Raw genomic sequence first — 20,460 nt, 5'->3', positions numbered from 1 at the left:
CACCTTGTATTGTTTAGAGATTTTGAACATTTTTAGAAGGTATTCTGGGGCTTCCCATACAACTCCTGTCTGGTCCCCAAGACACTGGAGGTCAGGCCAGACCAGGCTGCTCCCTCAGGAGCAATGCTGCCGCAAGAGCCCGTCGGACGGCGCCGAGCGGGGCTGAGTCACGGCCTCCCGCTGCCGGGGCGGCGACCCGCCGCCATGCTATGCCATCGCACGCCGTTCTGTGCCGCGCCAGGCCGTTCTGTGCCGCGCCGCTCCGTTCCGCTCCGCGCCGCCCCGCGCAGTGCCGCCCGGCGCAGGCGGCGCGAGGGGCGGCGGTTCCGGCGGCCCAGCCAGGAGGCGGTGACATGGCGGCGGCGGATGTGCGTCCTGCGCCCCGCCCCGGCCCTGCCCGCCGCCGGCCGCCCGGCCGCGTAGACGGGGGCCGCACGGCCGCCTCTCCCCGCGCAGCCGCCGCTCTGCGGCGGCCGCCATGGAGGACGTCGGCTCGGGCGTGAATGCAGACGCGGAGGTGCGGAAGCTTCAGGAGCTGGTGAAGAAGCTAGAGAAGCAGAATGAGCAGCTCCGCAACCGCCACGGCGCCCTGCCCGCCGCCCCCGCCAGCCCCAAGCGCCTGCCGAGCGCCGGGCCCTCCTCGCCACCCACCGCCGCCTCCCCGTCGTTCGACGGCCGCTGCCTCAGCCCCAGGGCCGCCGCCCGGTGTTCGCTCCCCGAGGAGCCCGGCGGCGGCGATAGGGGCAGCGGGCGGCAATGGCCTCCTGGACGACGCGGCAGTACTCAGGCCGGAGGAGCTGGAGCGGCTGGCCGGCTGCGATGAGGACGAGACCGGCTGGTGAGGAGGCGGCCGGGGTGGGGATGGGGCGGGGGAGGGCTGGTGAGGAGGCGGGCAGGGCTGCGTGTCCCCCTTCCCCCGCCGTGCCCGGGGGCGAAGGGGCTGTTTCCAGGCGCGTGTCTGATGTCGGAGGGGGGGTTTCGGGGCTTTGTGTGCGGACGCAGCCTCGCCCTCTGGGCTGGGTGAAGGGCTTAATGAGCTCTGCGATACGTACCGAAGCCTGCCGGGGAAGGGTGTTTCGCTTTCTGCACACGACGTTGGAGCTCATCGGAGGCCCGCGGCCCTGCGCTGCTGTTCGGCCGCGGTGGGAGCGTTACATCGGGGCCCGCGGACATCGAGCGGGCTCCAGTGCTGCCGCACAATCAGCCGTCAGTGTTTCCGCGAGTGCAGGAGGTGGGGAGGCGTTGAGAAACGTGTGGGGAAATTTCTAGGGTAGTTCAGAATTAGCCCACAGGTACTGTTAGACTTCAGACATGCATCACGTATGTTTTATGTCTCGATTTCTTCAGTTGTAGAGACAGCAAATGTAACACTTTTTCATCTCATAGACGTGTTGCCCTTAGGTGTTCCAATTTATTGCTAATGATGTAGGATCACGGTTTCCCTTAGGTGGTTCCTCGTTCTAAATGGACTGCTTACCCTGCTGCTCCAGCAGAAACAGCTGCAGGTGGCTGTTTGCCTTGTCATTATTACACTTGGATGAGCTTCCACTGAGAATCAAGAAGACTCCAAACATCGCGCTGTCTCCAGCTGTCGTTCTGAAGTTTCCTATGACAGTTGTTGAGGAGCAGCCTTAGAGCTGCAGGGGAAATAGTGGGGAGGAGCACCGTGTCAACACCGTGTCAACGGAAAAATGCAAGGGAAGCATGTGCAGGGACAAAAAGTGTAACACAGGCAAACTGACTTGCGGCAGAATTGGTTGTAGGTCCATCTACAAACGTCTTTGGAAGCAAACATGCAGACAAATTTACAAAACAAACAAAAATGTCTTTCAGAGTTAGAAACGCCTTTAAAAATGCTGGAATGATTCCATGCATGAGCAATGTTTTAGTTGCTCGGGGAGGAGACAGTGTGTGCACTTCTTTGGAGAAGTCATTTGCCTGACATTCAGCCTAACCCACTGGAGAAGTATGAGAGCATAAGTTTATTCTCATCCAACACTAAATTAATACAAGGCATCATCTCCCAGAAGATGAGTCTGTGCAAGGCAGCTACTCTTATTTCTCACTGTATGCCTTGTAATCTACTGGCTTACAGCCCTTGATGGAAATAGAATATGGTAAATTTGCACAGCAAGTTTGGACTGGGATGGCCAAATTTGTAAATTACATGAATTCTAGTGACAAGAGATGTTACTGTTTTATATGTTCATCCTAAATCAGGGGCAACATAATGGGTCTCCTAAGTAAAAGTTAATGTCCCAACAGAGTGTATGGTGACGGTGGTGGCATAAGTGCTGTGTGTTTTTGTTGATGCAGTTCTGGGCACTCACGGGGCAGCTGCATGGTTGCCTGAGCACAGCCCTTGCTGGTGTCAGGTGTTTGGCTGCCAGTTATTGTGGCACCGTCGTGTTTCTGTGCAAGTTCTAGTCCTCAAAAGACAGCAAAACTTATAGGCAGTCTTTTGCAGGTCTTCATTCCTTTATTAATATTTTGGCAACTGTAAAGCTAAAATGTTTTAGCAGGTAATTTTCAATCTCAGACATGTGACACTGACGGAGACACAAATGCATGAAACAAAAAAAGAGAAATCGTAAAAATTTACTTATTGCTATACGTATGACAAAATATGGATATGTAATTTTAAAAAATTGTGTTTTCCTGCTGTAGTTTTACATGCAGTTAATGATAAACATAGTTTGGCTAGTTTGAATATTTTTGTTCCGAAGTGCTTAATAAAAATGGAAATCAAGCTCCTGGAATTTCTAAACACCTTCTAATTCAACTGTTGAGACACTAAATAGTCCAACCCCTTTTATTTTCTTATGAAGGTAAAATGACTTTGTATTTATGCATTTGATTAATGAAGGTTATTGCTCTTAATGAAGTTTGAAATTTTCAGAGGGCTAGTAGAGCAATCAAAAAGAAGCAAGCCTGTGAAGATAGGAGAGGTTGATGTGAATAAGTGGATTTCCCTTAAACTGTTTCATAAAGATCCTGCTCCTAAAGCCTTGGTTATGCAAGGTCACTCATAAAGTAATTGAATCAACTGAAAGGGTGAATGTACTCGATGAAATTTAAGCCTCATATGAACTCTTTGAGGTTCAAATGGTTTTGGATCGCTACTGCTTAACCCAAAATCCTGCTTAAAATATGGGATTATACACTGTAAAAATCAAAGACCTCTTACCAGCTGAGGAAACCTCTTGCAGAAAGAAACTAAATCTAAATCATTGTTCATAAAAAAGTGATTCATCTTACCTGTTTTGCTTGTCTCTATAGAGAAGTTTAGATTTGTCTTTACTTTCGATTTCAGAAGGACCTTGCTGTGGGCAATAATAGGTGGTAAAGGGTGCTGGTTATCACTGTTCTTTTCTGTTTTGTAAAATAAAGACATTTTCATACCCCATTATGAAATTGTCTGCAGCCTTGTCATGGCAGAAGAATTTTCTTAACTTAAAATTACATTGTTTTACATTTAATGCTCACATTAGTGGCTGTGAATTTAAGACAGAACACTTGATACTGTGATTGGAGTTGATACTGGAATGTCACATGTTTCTTTAAGTCTACATTGCAGAGTTGATCAGCTCGCTTTTAGCTTTTAATTCTTTAAATGCATTTAGATAAGTATACAGAAGAGAAGTGTAAAGTGAAAAAGTAAAGGAGAAGGTGCAGCTATCAAACAAGCAAAGGAACTTTGGCACTACTGTTTTAATAGCAGCTTTAGCTATTAAAACAGCATTATAGTATTAGTGAACTTTGGGGCTGTTTGTATTTTTGCTTGTTTTTCTTCTCTGTGGTTACTTAAATTCAGATATGCTTTAAGTTTTAAACACTTTAGCATGAGACAATCTTCAATGTGTAATGTATGTGGTAAGTTATTAAAAATATTTCAGTGAATTTAGATTGAGTTTCTTGTCCATATGCTTCTGAATATTGTTTAATGTGCTGAAACTTTCTTCCTGATAAGGTACTGAGGGTTGCAGATGGGCAGATCTGTACTTGCACACTGTACTGAGCTCTACACAGACCCATGGAGACTTTGCTTTAGGCCTGCTGATTATTTCCTCAAGTTATCAGTGACATTCATAATCGGGTGTTCCTATTTGGCTGTTCTTGAGCCAGATTGGATCAAATTTAATTTTTTTTCAAATTTCAATCTGAACGGGTCTTTTCTTACTAATTAATTGAAAAGATAAAAGGGCAGAGGGGCACCCAGAGTGGAGAAATCTTCAGAGAAGTGGTGTGCACCTCCTTGCTTGACTTGCTGGGTAAGATTGGGTGTGGATGTGCAGCATGTTGGAGACATCTGGATAACAGTGTGCAGGGTGGCTTGCTGTGCTGTTTTTAAAAAGAGAGCTATCTTGAGTTTATTGCAGGATAAGTGTGCACACGTGGGCAATTACTGTAGATTAGTTAATGTGTTGTGAATCTGCTGTAACTTCCTTTGTGGTAACTTTTTACATGGTCACTCACCTAAGCTTTCTGAGGAGTTTTGTTTTAAATGTGAGCAAAACATGCAGTGCTTTTCTTCAAAAATTACTTGCAGCATGTGCGTAAGAGTATAGAGCTTGCTGTGTCTCTATTTTGTGCATGCAATTGCTCAGGAAACTTCAGAACAATTGTGTCCTCTTTAAATGATAGTGCTATAAAAACTAGCCTAGCACTTACCCATGTTTTCATGTCAGCATAAAGTCTCCTTGGCAGAGTTAAAATAGCTGACAGTTGACTGACCTCATTTATAAACAAGAGGCAGTTATTGTGTATTTAAAATGAAATTATCGGTGGGTTTTTTATACTAACTAAATAGTTCAAAGTAATAGTTTCAGTGTTTTTTAAGACCTCAGGTTGGTTGTGTATCCTGACTAGTTGAAATGGAAGGCACATACTTTCACTATTACGCTCTCATTCAGCAGCTATTTCTAATTTGCACCTGTTTATAGTAAGTGTATGTTTCCATTCTAGCCATCCATTATCGTTAGTTGGCTAAGGGCCTGTTTGAGATACATGATTGTCATCTGTAATGATTGTCTTCCATCTCATATTGCTTGATGTCCCTTGTGCACTAACATTGTTTTGGAATCCTGGTTTGCCATAGTGAGCTGGTAAAGTATAGCATGGCTATTTTAGGATAGAGCTCTACCTGAATGAAATCCTATTGCTGAAATTACATTGCAGCATTTCCTGTTCAACCGCTACATTTAATTGGATTAATGTGGTTTAGACCCCTTGGACAGGTTCTGATCAATTTCTGCTCCATGGTGTAAGTAAAAGAGAAATGGATGCTTTTCATTTTGTGGCAGATAAAATATCAATTTGATTTAAAGTTGTTGGAATTTAACCAAATTCAGATAATGTCTTCACAAACTAGGAAGATAATATGAAAAGAAGCATGTAGGAAAACTAAGGATTATGGAAGTTGCCAGTTTTATCAAAAAAAACAACTGGTAACATTAAATAATAATTTGGTTATTGTCTTTGAGATATCCATGTTTGTTGTGAAACAGATATTTGAGGACTGGAGGAAGAAGAATCCTGAGGAAGAACTTTTTCCACTTCTGTCTTCTTCTGTGGTAGTTACAGCTTTTAAACATGCTTGATATTTCGATATAATGAAAGCTTTGATACGAGTTTCCTTTACTGTCTTAATGATATTCCTGAAATTTACTACATAATTATGTGTTGTTTAGGCATGATTCACATTTCTACTGCTTGTAGGTGTTAGAGCTCCCAAGCAAAGTCATTAAGCAGAATTTTATTTTGGAACACATTTAGTAGGACACAGAACTTCTCAACTTTTTTCTCTTCTGCGTAAGTATCAACAATGCTGTGTTTGAGCATATATTTTCTAAAAAATTTCTTATGAAACGCTTCTTAAATAGTGGACAGTTGTACAATTTCTCTGATAGTTCTAGGGAGGCTACATGATGGTGTTATTGATTGCCCATTTCCCATTCTACAACATCCCTTTCAGACACCAACATGTTCTTTTGGATGAGGAGATGAATAATGCCAGTAATTTCCAGCAACTAGCCAGGGCACAACTATCTTTAATTGCTGAGCAGAGAAAGATAGTTGTGTTCGAAATTCCACTTTGCAACCTCTTGGATGTTCTTAATTCTACGCAAAAATCGCATTGCATAGCTGAGATGTGCCACTTCTAAAATGAAGGTTTAGTGAGACTGTCAAAGCATTTTTGTAGTATTCACATCCTGGAGTTTATATTCATAGACTGGAGTTTGCTGTAATTTGTGCATCTCCTGGACCTAAAAGCATTCTGTGAAGTAGAGCTGAAAACTAAGAATTACAGACTAAACAATGTGTATCTCATTCAGCTACAGCTGTACATAGGACCTTTGTGGGGTGGGGAGAAGGAAAGGAAATCTGTGGGCCACATAAGTGCAGGGAGGATGACACTTAATTTTGTGATTGATTTTTCTTTCAGCCAGTGATGCTTTTCAGATCTTTACGTGTCTATTCAAAATTTGTCTTAAATTTTGACTTACTTAAGCCACTTCAGATAGGGTTTCCTGAAACTTTTAAATTGTCCTAAAAGAGTTTAGATTGACACCGTTGTGTTCTAAATTATCTGTTTCCAAGACTGTCCAGTATTACTGTCCCCTGATTTATATATTTTCAGTAGCTTCTCATTGTGCTATTTCCTTCTTGTATTTTAAGGCATTTCCTACTGATCTGTCCTGGGATTTCAGCTTTTTCTCTTCTTGATATTTTCAGGTTTTTCATCCTGCTTTTCCATGCATCATGTTTTGTATGCTCCCAGTTAATTTCCTTTATTACACCTACCAGTTTTTGCTTAAAGCTAATGTAGCTAAAATAAATTAGCACTAACTCCAAGTTCCTTCCACTTGCCATCTTCTTTCTAATTCAGATTTGTGACTTCACGTTCATCTGCATGTTTTCCCTCACTCTGATACTGAGCGGTGGAAGGATTTTGATACAAAAAGACTCTTCCTCTTTTCCCCCAGTTAGAATCTTGGCTTCTTGTTTCATGCCTGTGGCAACTAGCCTCTTGTATTTTAATGTACTGGGAGTTGTTCCTCAGGTGAGGTAATCCATACACAGATATTCCACTCCTACTGCAGTGATGTGTCCTCTTTCTTCAAAGCCTTTTCTGATTCAGCTGTGTCCCAGTGCAGCATGCTGCAGCTTGCCCCATTTGGGTGACATCATATATACTTGTAGTCACAGCAGTCTTCCTGCAAAAGCTCTGCCTTTTTCTCTGCTGCATCTTCCTGGAACTAATCAGGAGAGCCTCTGGCTGCTCTCAGCCCCATGTTGGTGCTGCTGTGGTGTAGTTAGTAAGAGCCAAAAGTAGGAAATATTAATGGCTGCAGAAGAATCATAGTGTCTGGTCTTCTTAGTGTTGTTTCAAAGTAAATCAAAGCTCCTGAGCTCCTTTTTATATACTGTTTTCTTCTACTTTACCTTATGTCACTGAGTTGCAGAGTCTTTACTCTGTTGTGGAGAGATTGGAGTATATGTTTCTGGTGTGTTAACATTTGTAGTATGGGTGGTAACTGTAAGTTGTCAGCTTCCTCAATTGTTTTTAACTTCCTGTTTTGAGAGAGTTGATTATTAGTGGTTAAAGATGTATGAAGTTATGCTGGTAATCTTCAGTCTTGAAGTTGCTGTGCTGCTTATCAGTGCTGTTGTATTGCTGTAGAATGCATTGACAGGTACAAATGGGATCTCTTCTGGAAGGTTCTTCAGCTAAGGAGGGCCTATGTCTTTTGGGTCAAACAGTTTGATAAGGAAGACCACTTAGCTGTGTGAAGTTATTTGCACATGCTTCATATATCTGTTCTTTTTCTGATGATGGGAAGAGAAGAAGAGGTAATAGAGGCATCACTCTGATTCTTAGCCTTGCTCTTGGTCCTTCTGGTTTTTGTAAAATCCAAATTAGGCAAAGCAAGTAGAATTAAGTCAGTCACAAAACTTGAGATTGGCTGTTCTTTGTCAGGTGGGATATTAAGATCACCGCTTTATAATGAGGCTTCATAATTGCATGATGTACAAGAAACTGCCCTGAAAAAGCTGTTTTGTCACTGCATCAATGTACGTGTGTGTTGAGAGGTAGTGGAGTTGCATGAAATATGTATGTTCTCAAGTTCTATCTTAAAGTCTAAGTTACGAAACAAAGATTGATGAAGGAAAACAGTTGACTGGAAAGAGGTGGAATATGCAGTATGTATTTGGTCAGAAAGGGAGGTGGAAAAGAGGGAACTGTGTGAGCCTGGATTGCTTCAGTAAATAAGCTGCTTGTGAAACAAATGCAACAGTTGGGAATTCCTGAAAAGAATGAGTTGAAGCTTAAAATACCAGGTGCAGTTTTGATTAGAACATTCTTGTAGGTTTGTTGAAGGTACCCCTTTTGTGTGTTTCTCAACGAGGACATGCCCTTTAATTTCTTGCCTTTTATACTGGGTACTACTGTAAACACTTTGAACGTGCATGGAACTTGTCAAACGCAGCAAGGCATGTCAGCTATCCAGAGAACTAGGAGTGAGTCTGGCCTGTACTGGACAAAATTTGGCTTTGTTGCCTTTGACGCTTCTTTGTATTGTATAAGCATACCTTAGGACAGAAAGAAGTACAGGCAAATACTAAAAAGACAGTAAATTTAAAGTTAGTAGATAGTAAATGTTAGATAGTAAATGTTAAACATTACTTTTAATGCTATGGAGATAGTCATAGAAATAAGAGAAAGTGGCATAATTGTTTACACAACTGTGAAAATTGAGCAACTCTTGTGCTTTTCAAGGATCTTCAGGGATATAAATACATGAAGGGTTTTTAGCTTTTCTTCTAGGCTGAGTGCCTTTGAAGATTGTGGGCATTTCTACAAAATCAGCTATAACAGACAACATGATATTTGCCAAAGCATAAATCCCTTGAACTACAGTAAGTGGCAGTGACTATTTGGATTGTAACAAACAGCTTCATTTTTGTTTTAAAACCTGGCAGCCAATAGATATTTTCTCTCCTGGATTTGCAAGCATAGCTTGCTAATTTCAATGTTAGAGGGAAGAGTGTTTTGGAGCTTGCTCTTAACAAAGACCACTGTTTTTTAGACATGTTTCTTGGGAAGCTTTTGTAAGAAGTGAACTTAATGGTAGTAATTACAAAAAATCTCTAAAAGCTATTGTAACACAAACGGAGTTCAAGTTCTAGAATTACAGATGAGAGATGAGATAATCTTGTAGAGATGAAAGTTGTGGGAAATAACTTCTGTGTTGCTATTGTCATTGGCATAAAGGGAACAACTTTTGTTATATGTTTTGTACAGAAGCATGTCTGATTAGACTGTCAGATGTTCCTCAGTTACTCTGTATGGCATACAATCATACTCGGAATATGAAATCTGTCATTACTCCTAGAAGAAACTTGTTTATCTGTTTCTACACATGACATAATCTCTAGTTAGCATTGTATGTCTTGCAATTCACTGTTGTCTTTGCTGAACCACATTTCCAAGTTTGGTTCTAGTCCAAAGTAAGGCTTAAAGTTCCCTGGTTTGGTTTGAGTGTGTGATTGGTTATGACTTTTCCTTTAATCTGTCTGTTGAGGGAGGAGATGTTTTCAGCTAAATTTCTAGAGCCTTTAAACTGGACTGCTACTTTCTTCAGTCATGGAATGCTGATGTTAAAATAAATGAATGGAGATGCTGACAAAGTACATCTGCCAGCACATCTGGGAGAACAATATAATCTCGTTATTTCTCTCTACTCTCCTGTGTGCATTATCTCTTTTTCCTTGTTGCTAATGCTTGATTGTATACCTCCTTAGGACAGAGATAGTCCCTTTGTTCTGTGTTCAAAGAGTACGAAAAGATCAGGTGCTAGGATAGAAATAATAAAAATAAATTGTGCATTGTTCAAGGCTACTGAAACAGTAGTTGTGTTTTGTGTACTTTAGCACTGCTCCTTGGCTACTAAGATGCTTATTGCTTCCTTTGTTTAGGAAAACAAGAGTTCTTTATTGTGTAGTGCTCAATTTCCTTCCTTCAGGTGAATCTGAAACGATTAATCCTCATTTGTAGGTTTATGTGACATTGTGAAATTGTCCATCTACATAAAGTGTCTGAAGTCCTTAGGTAGCCATATGTTATCACTGTTATACTCTATCCAAAATGATTAATTTTAGGGTCAAATCTGTGCTTTCTTTATCTTTTGGGATTGTACTATAGTGTAGGTAGAGTATAAAAGCAGAAATGGCATACTATGTGGTATTTTCTTGCATGCTCATCTTATGCTCATTTTGTCTGTCCTCATAAATTATTTATTTTCTCTCTTTTCCAGGTTATATACATCTCCAAAGAAGAAACTGAATCCAGTACAAAAATGTATCAGTCCATTAGTTTGGTGCAGACAGGTACTGGATTACCCAAGTCCTGATGTTGAATGTGCTAAGAAGTCACTGATCCACAAGCTGGAACAAACAATGTCGGGTGAGTTTCTGCACACTAAAACCACTGGGTTGCGTGTATTTATTTTGAAACAGAGTCAAAATTAGCTGATGGTTGTGAGATAAGACATCTGTCAATTACTTGTGTCTAAAGCTTTCATTATGGTTTACAAACAGTCATTAATTTCTACTCATTTTCTGGATTGTATGAATGAAATAAAATGAAAGAAGGCATTAGATCATGAGTCATGATTTCAGAGTTCTATAATACCTGCATAGTTTGGTCAGATGTTTTCAGGAAAAACCAATGTTTTTAACTTGAAAGTTTTCTTGTTTTTTTTTTTAAATAGAAGCCTGTATTAAGGTATCATAATTGTTACGTGCTTGTCAGTATGTTAGCATGGAACTTGGTTTTCTGCTAGATTACCTATTTTATTTCATCTAAGGAAATTGAGGCTTAAGTTTTTGAATACTTTGGGGAGATGATATTGATTTCTTTTCCTCCCATCCCCAGTAACTTAAGATCTAGTTACAGTCAGATTAAAAAAAACCCCAGGGTTCATTATTCTTCCTTAATACTAACTAGTTGGTTATAGTCAAAACTGGAGCGTGTTTGACCCTGTGACAATGAAAGTCTGCATTCTCCATCCTTCTACTACCAGCCTTTTTTATGTCAAACCAGTAGCAAAACGCTGAAGATCTGATTAGAATTCTCTGTCCATCTGGTTTCTTGCTTTATTTTATTTCTTTGTTGGAACCTATTTTTTTTAAATGATGCTGAGACAACTTACTTTCTTGCTATTAATAGCTATTCTTTTCCTGTTCCATATTTCTGTAGTCTGCTACTGCTACATGTTTAACTGTTATCCTCAGGAATTAGCAGAATGGTTGGACTTGAGCTAAGGGTGTATGAACATGCAGTTCCAGTAGTGGTTCCAATGGCCACCTCCTTTCTATGGAACGTAAACTTTGTGCTGAGTTTATTTGACTGTAACTTTTTTCCTATCCTTGTATTGTTTTATGGAGCAATTCTGTCTTTATTCTGGTTTGTGCTGAAATTGTTCTTAATAAAATTTGAATCTATTTTTTATTCTTGTAAAAATTATGGGCATAGTGGTGAAAGTGCCCTTAGTGTGAGTCACCTACGATCTTCCCCTATTTCTTGTGCTTTTTTATGCTGCCTGGACAAATGTCTATTAAAAATGTACCTGAACAGTTAACATAATCTATGGCTTGCTACAGGCAAAGACTGAGATTCTAAACAACGAAAAGCACTCAGATCACAGGCATTTATAAATGATGATACAAGTTTGGGAATCTGAATACCACTGAGTATTTAAGAATGGATAGCAGTTGATTGACCTAATTCTGTTTCTGGCTTAACTTCTTTCAGAACTGAGTAGAAGTGTTCCAGCAGTACCACAAATTCTGTTACCCCTAGGGTATCTTTAAAAATTCATAGCTGAAGCAGAATGGCAGGAAACTTCCCTGTGAAATGGACGCATTTGAAAGTTTTATCAAACAATGTGTTTAGGTAACTTTACCTATTTTTTTTGTTTCCCCCTAGACCTGAGGATCTGCTTCTGGCAGTGATACTTGCAAGAATACCACAATTCATCTATAGTACTAATAGGTGGAAATACTTACAGTAGAAAAGATGGGCACATGCTGGTTGGAGAAGATTGCATGTAAAAATGAATTTTTAACAAAATAGAAAATTGTCCTTTAGAGCAACCAGCCTCCTTTACAGATTTAGGGTAGCAGGGAGCTTCACTGGAGAAGACAAGTAGTGTTTCTTGTAACTTTGTGTGTATTTCCTACTCCGCAACTTCAGGAGTGTCTTGTGACTTGCATTTTGCATAGTACTTGTACCTCATGGACCCATCACCTAACCTGTTACTAGCTACTGGTGCAGTTCATCGATTCTGGTCCCAGTCTCCATGGATAAGGCTTTTCACACTTGCGTAACTTTCCTGAATCCTTGCTGATGATTCTTTTGCATTGACTATTTTTACATTGTCAGTTGCTGTTGTTATGTCTTTCTAATCTTAATATCTTTTTCCTCTTTTTCAGTCTCAAATGTACTCTCATATTTCACATTTTCTTCTTCCATTATATTTTTCATTGCATAATAATAAAGGAGGGAAGAGCAGCTTTCAGCTCCACGCTACTGAGAGCAGTTACTGATGCACAGTGCCTTGCCAGTAGTCAGTTCAGGTTCACAATTGTAGAGCAAGTCATGCTCAGTATTGGAAGTGTGTTCAGACTAGAGGGAACTTTAGGTATATTCTGCACTCACATTTTCCAATTTCCTACAGCGAAAGTGAGATTCATGACCATTTCAGCAAAATCATAGCTAAAAGGAATTAGATGCTGCAAACTGTTTCTGGATGTTATAAAAGAAAATTTACGTTAAAATAAAACTGTTGGTTGTCAACCCTCCCCTCTGGCGTTTTGAAAGCTAATGTGTAATCTTTTGTAAGCCACTGTTTCATCTAATATTAGGATCATTTTAATGTTCAAATTAGTTACCTGTCTTGCTAATTTTGTCTGACACTCCTAATAAAGACCGTATCTCTATTTGTAAAAATAGCAATGTCTTCCTGAGTTACAGAAATCCCTGTAGGAAAACCTTTAGGAGTTCTGGTCCAGAAAAATGGTTTGAATCCAACTTTTTTTTCCTGGGAAAATGTATCATGCTGAAGAAGGTTCACATTAGCTAGGATGAAAACTACTGTATGTATCAAGTCTCACCACATACCAGAGCAAACTTTTTATATGTAGCAAAAGCATGCTAAGTTTCATCCAAAAAAAAAATCTGTGTATGATCAAATACTTTGTATCATTATGGATGTATACAAAGAGCCTGTTTTGAAGGCTATACAGTAGTACAATTGTTTTCTAATTTGTGGTTAGTATTTTAAAATACTTATCTGTGTAATAAATACAAAAGAAAGAGCTGTTGTGCAGACTTACATTTTAGGGATTTTTAGTGATATTTTCAGCAAGAGATGAAAAGTAAATTATTTTTTGGTGTGACAACAAAGATTCAATTGGAATAGATGCTTTGGGGTTCCTTTGTGAAGTTGATATCAAAGGCCTCATCATAATCACCCAGCGTAGAGTGACTTGTAATTGCTGGTTTTGTTTACTGAGCTTTGTAATAAAATAGAGATTTCCCTTTTGACACTCAAAATAAATTGAAGGTACCTCATGAATACTTGCTAGAATTCAGTGAATTCACAAATTGCTGAAATTAACACCTATTATCTAAGACTTGCAGTGAAAGCTGGAATATAAGCCTTCCATCTTTCATCTATAACTGTCATTTCACTCTTAACTAAAACACTGGTAATATTAGCTGGTTTAGAAAGGATCTTTACATGAGATGTAATTTTAGGAATTTGCTGCAAAGTCAGCTTTAATTTCTGCTGCTTTTGCCTCTGTACTACATTCTGCTATGGGCTAGGTTGGACAATATGTTTAACTGAGGATATAGTGACCAAGAGCAAAGCGGGTGGGAGGAGCAGCCGAAGCTTTGCTGGGCTTTGCTGCTGAAAGCAGCATTTCATGCAACTGTAGTCTGTTTTGGCCTCTAATGTCAAAGCAACAATAATTTTTAGTAAGGAAATTTGGGTTCAATTACTCTTTTTTTTTTTTTTTTTTTCTGTCCACTGCTGTCAGTAGCCTAATTATTACATTGAAGCCCCTTTTCACTAAGAGAAATGTCACACAGTATTTTTTAATAGCTTACTTTCAGCAGCTGGGTGAGCTGCAACTAAATCTAATCTGGATTTATGTACTATCAAGTTGAGATTTCTAGCTTTTTCATCTTAACATTTTGCAATTTAATTTGTTCTTTTATACACTTCTCTATAAATACACTTCCAGCAGTGAAGCAGCTGATTTTTAGCAAAAGTGTGTAAATATCTTTTGGATCCCACTACCCCTGTTGAAATTCCATTTTCTGTTATACTAAAAATGTACATTTTTGAACTAAATAGTCAAGTAACTAAACAAGTAATACACTTGACAACCAGTGGAATTGCAGTATCTTACTGTTCACCATTGTTAATGTTCACCAGTGTTTAAAATTCATCTGAAAATACCTCAACATTGAAACATGGCAGAGGAAAGCACCCAATTTAGATCTTATATTGCATATGAGGCTGAAGCCTATGGTCAGAATATCCCAAGTCATTAGAACAGAAGGTTAACAGGAGGAAATAGTCAATTTGCTTTAGTCTGGTAGGTTCACAGTACCCAGAAATACAAACAGAAGCATTTGCCTTACTTAATGGTTTTTCATTTTAGCATTTGCTTAGGGAAATTTTGTAGGTAATACTGTTTAGTTATGTGGTGCCAGTCTTGGGGTTACTGTGGAAGTATTGTGTGATCCAGACAGGTCTGAGAGTTCTGGAGAACGTGACTTCGTGGTGTGCCCTGGTTTGTATGTAATTGAGTATAGGATGTATGTTAGTATAACTGAGGTACTACTGCCCTCCTGCTTCTGAGCACCTACGCTGCTGGGCATCTCAAAGACATCAGCTGCAGTGATCTTAGATCTGACTTCTAAAACGAAAAGACTTGTCACTATTTTGTCTTGCCCTCTTCTTCCACTCTTTTCGCGTTATGGTTATATCTAGGGGTGAAGAAAGCAGTGGGAAAACTTCCTGGTGACTGAAGTTTTCTACTTGAACTGCATAGTAATTAAATCACACGGAAGACATAATACAGTATTGTATTTGTTTTTCATTCATTCAGTATAATTCATCACTTTTCCCCTCTTTCCTGCAGCTCTCAAGAGACAGAGTTTGTACAGCAGCCCTTTCAGTGCAGTCAGTTACGCAAGTTCCTATAGTCCAAATACTGGTAGCCCCTACAGCAGTGGCTTCAACTCTCCCTCCTCAACACCAGTGAAATCTGCTTTAGTGAAACAGCTCATACCTCCTGGTACCTCAGGTAAGTCAGTGTGTGTCTGGTCTTTTCCTTACTTCCTCCTTTTCCTTTCACAAACATGCTCAGATAGACAACATTTGCATCAAACTAGAATAAGAAAGACTCCAGAATTTTTCAGTGTTTTGTAGGATGTGTGCCTCATACAGTATTTAAACTTTTTAGGAAAAGCTCTTTTACATACTTACTGTCATGAGATACATGTAAAATGTTTTCTTTGGGTGTCCATGTCCCAGAAATCACTGATACATATTAGCAGTTAGACCAAAACACAGAGTTCATTCTGTGGACTTCCAAGTAGCTTCTGGAATTCACCCTGTAAAATTGACAGGGGTGTTAAGTTCCATGGTAGGTGTTCAAAGGTTAGGGGTTGGTAGTTGTGAAGTCTTTTCAACTATCCCATTGCTTACAAACTGAAACATTTGGTATGCAATGTATCCATCAGTACCTCTGACATGTGAACAGTATAATATAAGGAAGAAGCACGCATTGCAGTTAAGCATTCCATGAGACTTTGCAGCCAGCAGTGTAAGCATTAACTTCTGGCAATATTTTATACTTCTATTCTACACTGTAGACACTTCCTTTGCATGAGAAAAATTGATGCCTGGAATGTATCTCTACTCTGAAGTTAGAGTGTTGGCTTATTGTATATAATTTAAATTAGCTTACAGGGAAGGTGAAAAAACATTACATTGACAATCCAGCTATCACTAATTCACTGTGGACTTTTACAGAAGCCTGTGCTGCATGAGAGCCATTACCCAGTTTTTGGTTTAATCTTGGTAGCTCTGCTCTGCATTGTGCTACAATGACATACCTGCCAGGGGGACAGAGATGTAACAGGCAATGGGGTGTCAGCCAGAAGGCAGCAAACAGGAAGAGTTTTTCCGTGTTAGTTTCCATGTTACAGTTTAGCAAAGGTGTGTAGGTGGAACAGGTAGTATTTTCAGATAAACTGTATTTTAAGCATTCCAAATTGAATCAGTTCATTGAATCAGCAAGTCCTTATTGTTAAGAAAGATACAGTCAAACTTACAATATTACAAGGTAGTATGCAGAGATGAGAATGAAAGCGCAGATGGAACCAGGTATGCAGTTGCTTTTTTGTAGAGCTGTGCAAACTTCTTAGCAGTTGAAACATGGTATGATAGACCAAATTACATGCCACTAATTTGTTTTGACACTACTGCAATGATTTTATAAAGTTGCCCATTTTTAGAAGGTAATGGCTAAGATTTGCTTTTGTAAGTTACATTTTCGGCCTAGGTTTGCAATAAAATAATCAAATGTTTCAAATGTCAATGTCTCAGTAGCAATCTCTTCAGACTGGTGGTTCTTTTACTAGGAAAGGAAATGCAGGTTCCCTTTTTTGTTTGTTTGTTTGTTTTAATAACAGCAATTCCTGCTACTTTATTTTCTTTCCACAGGTCATCTTAAAATTTCAGGAGATAGAAATCCTCCGCTAAGTCCACAGTCCTCTCTGGACAGTGAATTAAGTGCATCAGAGATGGATGAAGATTCTATTGGGTCTAATTACAAGTTAAATGATGTTACAGATGTGCAAATTTTAGCACGAATGCAGGAAGAAAGTAAGTGAGGGTTTTTTCCTGAAATCAAAGTGGAGCTGTTGGGGTTTTTTTTTTAATTGAATAATTGCAGTAGCACTTGTTTAGTAAGATTGGAAAAGGGGTATAGATTCTACTATGGATGTACAAATATAGTTCACTTGAGAAAGCTGGTTAAGGACTTCAGCCACCAGGCTAAGGAAAGGAAGTTGCTGTGTGGAAGTTTTCTTTAGGAACAATAGACAAAAAAATGCTGGAGAGTATGAATTTTTAAGATACAATATTTGCTAAAAGAGTGGTTGTTAAAATGGACTACAGCCTATCACCATTCTTCTCAGGAGATGGTGCCTTCCCGATGTAATCCAGTCTTGTTCACATCAGTGCTTAAACCGTAATTTAAATTACTAAAATGTAAAGTCAATATGGCAAAGAATAGTTAAGAAAAGCACCTATATAGATGTCTCTCTTTCATTATAACTTTAGTTGAGACTGTCTTCTTGTCCCTCTGAATTTGCAGAAAGTGGTAATAATTTCATTTGTCTAACTAGGTGGTCTCTAGACTGTTATTGCACATCCTTATCAGGGAAAAAAACCAAAACCAAGTGCCCAATATATGTACTTTTTAATAAATTATATATGTGTATTACGCTAATGTATAACGTTCACAAAAATACACAAATATACACAAATTTATAATTTAAAAATATGAAATAAAGACAAGATAAATGCTGTTTTAAAAATACTAGTTGTTCCGAATTTCCTTCCTGTATGCCAGTGGATTGGTTTGCGTATCTGCAGGGGTGTTGGCACCACGCTTCCAAGACCACTGATCTAACAATTCCAGTTTGTCTAGGAGTAGCTTATCATGTTGCTTTTTTGGTTAGATTCACTAATACATTGCAAGAGACATTTTGTTGTGGCTGCTATAATTGTTACAGGATGTTACATGATACCAAAATTATGATGTAGCCTTTGTTGCTGGTATCCAGCCTGGGAGAGATGAACAAGTACATACACAACACACCTAGACTGATGACAGCTGTACTAGGAAAAGGAATGAACTCACCTACTTATTTCAAGTCATTATTAGCTGGTAGATAACTTTTTGGTACTAATCACAATTTATTAATGCCTCCAATAACAGGAGTTAAGGTGAGCCAAATTTGAGTTTGAGAACTGTGCAGATATCTGTGTGCACTGTCTCTAGTTTGAACCGTTTGTGGGCTGGAATCAAGTAAACAATGTTTTTGTTGCCAGGCCTGCGGCAAGAGTACGCAGCCACAGCTTCTCGGCGTAGTTCTGGCTCCTCTTGCAATTCCACCCGGCGAGGCACATTCAGCGACCAGGAGCTTGATGCACAGAGCTTAGAAGATGAGGAAGATGGCACACATCACACAGTGCACCCTGCTGTTAGCAGGTTCTCACCATCACCTCGCAGTTCTCCCTGGCCTTCACCAAAACAATCTCCGAGAAATTCCCCTCGCTCCCGATCACCTGCTCGAAGCATAGAGTACAGTAGAGTGTCACCACAGCCTATGATTAGCCGTTTACAGCAACCTCGTCTTTCGCTTCAAGGCCATCCTACAGACTTGCAAACTAGTAATGTCAAAAGTGAAGGTAAAAAACTGCTCGAAGTTCATTACACAAGTAGTTGTGTAGTTTCTCTAAAGGAGTTCCAGCAGTGTGCGGTCCTAAAACTATGTGCCTGTGTAACATCATGGTTTAATCTCTGAATTGCTGAAGAAAGCGCAGAGCAAGCAAAGCTGAAGTTCTCCTGGGGCACCCTTACAGTCAGATGAGTTGATAGACTTATATTTATTTTAGATCTTACCCAGTCAATGAGTATAATTGAGTTTCATAGTGACCAAGGTCTATATTTGGCAGGCAAAAGCACTAAAATAAAGCAGGAAAACTATCATTTACTGCTAGGGTTAGGCCTTGCAGATGACAGAATAAAATGCAGAGGAAAGTAACTGTGGTCAGATAAGAGTACCGTGGCGATTTATACATGCCTGTAGCCTGTGAGCTGAACACTTTCTTCTGGTTGCACAGGACTCCAGAACTTTTCAATCATGAACATAGTCTTAAAAACATTGGTACTTAACCTCATGCATTTTAGATATCTCAAGCTGTGAAAACTGCTGCATAATAAATAATAAAGTTTGCAGTAAATTCAGTGCAATTATACTATATTGGCATAGAACAAAATAATATAATCCTGATACGATTTTCCTTCTTGAATGTACTTTCTCCTGGTAGCAATCTGGCAGAAACTCCTTTTACTGGAATGAAATTTTGCAAGCATATTCCCATTTCAGCAAACATAGTTTTTATCTGGCAAGTAAGATTTTAAATTTAGAAAGAATATACATTTAGATATTAAGAATTCCTCTTATAATAATGGTTTGGGGAAATTTTAGGTATCCAGGAAAATGTACAACACGAAAGCTAATCAATTACATTTTGACTTAATTGAAAATTCTTTTCCCATTCATTTCTTAAAATGGAAGTCTTAATGCATGCTAGACAAGCTGCAATAAAAATATCCCATGAGAGAAAAGGTACCAAAAGCTAGTATCCCACCTACCAGAAGTATCAAAATAGAGTGTGTGGTCATGTTTCTGAAACAATTCCAAGGAATTATCTTGCAGTGGTTTTTGTGCAATTGAGTGTTGCTTGGTTATTCAGAGTTGATCATGCAGCAGCCAAGAAGAGTTGTTCAGGTTTTGTCTTTTTTTTTTTTTTTAATTTTATTTTTCTAGAATGGTTGGAGGGAAATTTGGTTGACAGGGTTCAACAGTGTACCAGCTGCAGTGCAAAGCAATGCAAACTGCTAAGGGCAGAAAGTACACTTGTTGGAATATTCAGCCAATGCAGGCTTAGTTTTGTTTTCACTTTTAGTGCTTGTGCATGGGTAACATACTTCTTCCCTGCATCCCTCTTCAGAATCAGGTTGGCCGCTCATCCTGTCAAGGCATCTGCAGTCTTTTGTCCGAAATATGTTACCAACCCAGCTCTGCATGGGTTGGAGATACACAGAATGTCATTAGACTTGAGAAATACTTAATGGCATCTTTCCATATTCTGTGAACAGTGGTACAAATATTAGAAGGCCCCTGAAGTATCAGCATTAGCTGAGTAGATAAGTCATATATGAAAGATGAAGCATAACTGGACACTTCAATAATTTTGAATGCTGTGTATGAAGAGGTTCTTTCCAAGTGGGTGGTTGTTATTTGTTGTATAAATGGACTGATATGGGACAAGGCAGTCTCAAAAATTTACTCAACTATGTTGTTTTTACTCTTCAGGCAAGCATTTTGTTTTGTACCTACAAATAACTTTGTAGGTAAATAATTTGAAAACTGTGCAAAACTGCAAATTAGGTTTGTCTGTTCAGCTTTCATAGTAGTACAACAAAAGCCAGAGAACCATAATCCAGATATGTTTCGATTCCAAAACACAATATGCTTGATTTTTTTCACCATAGGTGAAAAATGTTCATTCTTGC

The 20,460-nt window shown here is 39.4% G+C and overlaps 1 protein-coding gene across 1 annotated transcript in view; it reads left to right on the top strand.

The window, feature by feature from the left end:
- The first annotated feature begins 407 nt into the window (after positions 1-407).
- SLAIN2 (SLAIN motif family member 2) overlaps positions 408-20,460 on the top strand; it is a 34,469-nt gene continuing 14,416 nt past the window's right edge. The window contains 6 exon segments of the mRNA XM_039550884.1: positions 408-666; positions 668-838; positions 10,320-10,468; positions 15,223-15,387; positions 16,812-16,973; positions 18,207-18,566. Of these exon segments, the coding sequence (XP_039406818.1) occupies positions 479-666; positions 668-838; positions 10,320-10,468; positions 15,223-15,387; positions 16,812-16,973; positions 18,207-18,566 (1,195 nt within the window). The 5' untranslated portion in view covers positions 408-478.

This window comes from Corvus cornix, chromosome 4 (genome assembly GCF_000738735.6).
Source record: "Corvus cornix cornix isolate S_Up_H32 chromosome 4, ASM73873v5, whole genome shotgun sequence".
In the NCBI taxonomy this organism is placed as follows: Eukaryota; Metazoa; Chordata; class Aves; order Passeriformes; family Corvidae; genus Corvus; species Corvus cornix.
This window is presented reverse-complemented; position numbering and strand designations above follow the sequence as displayed.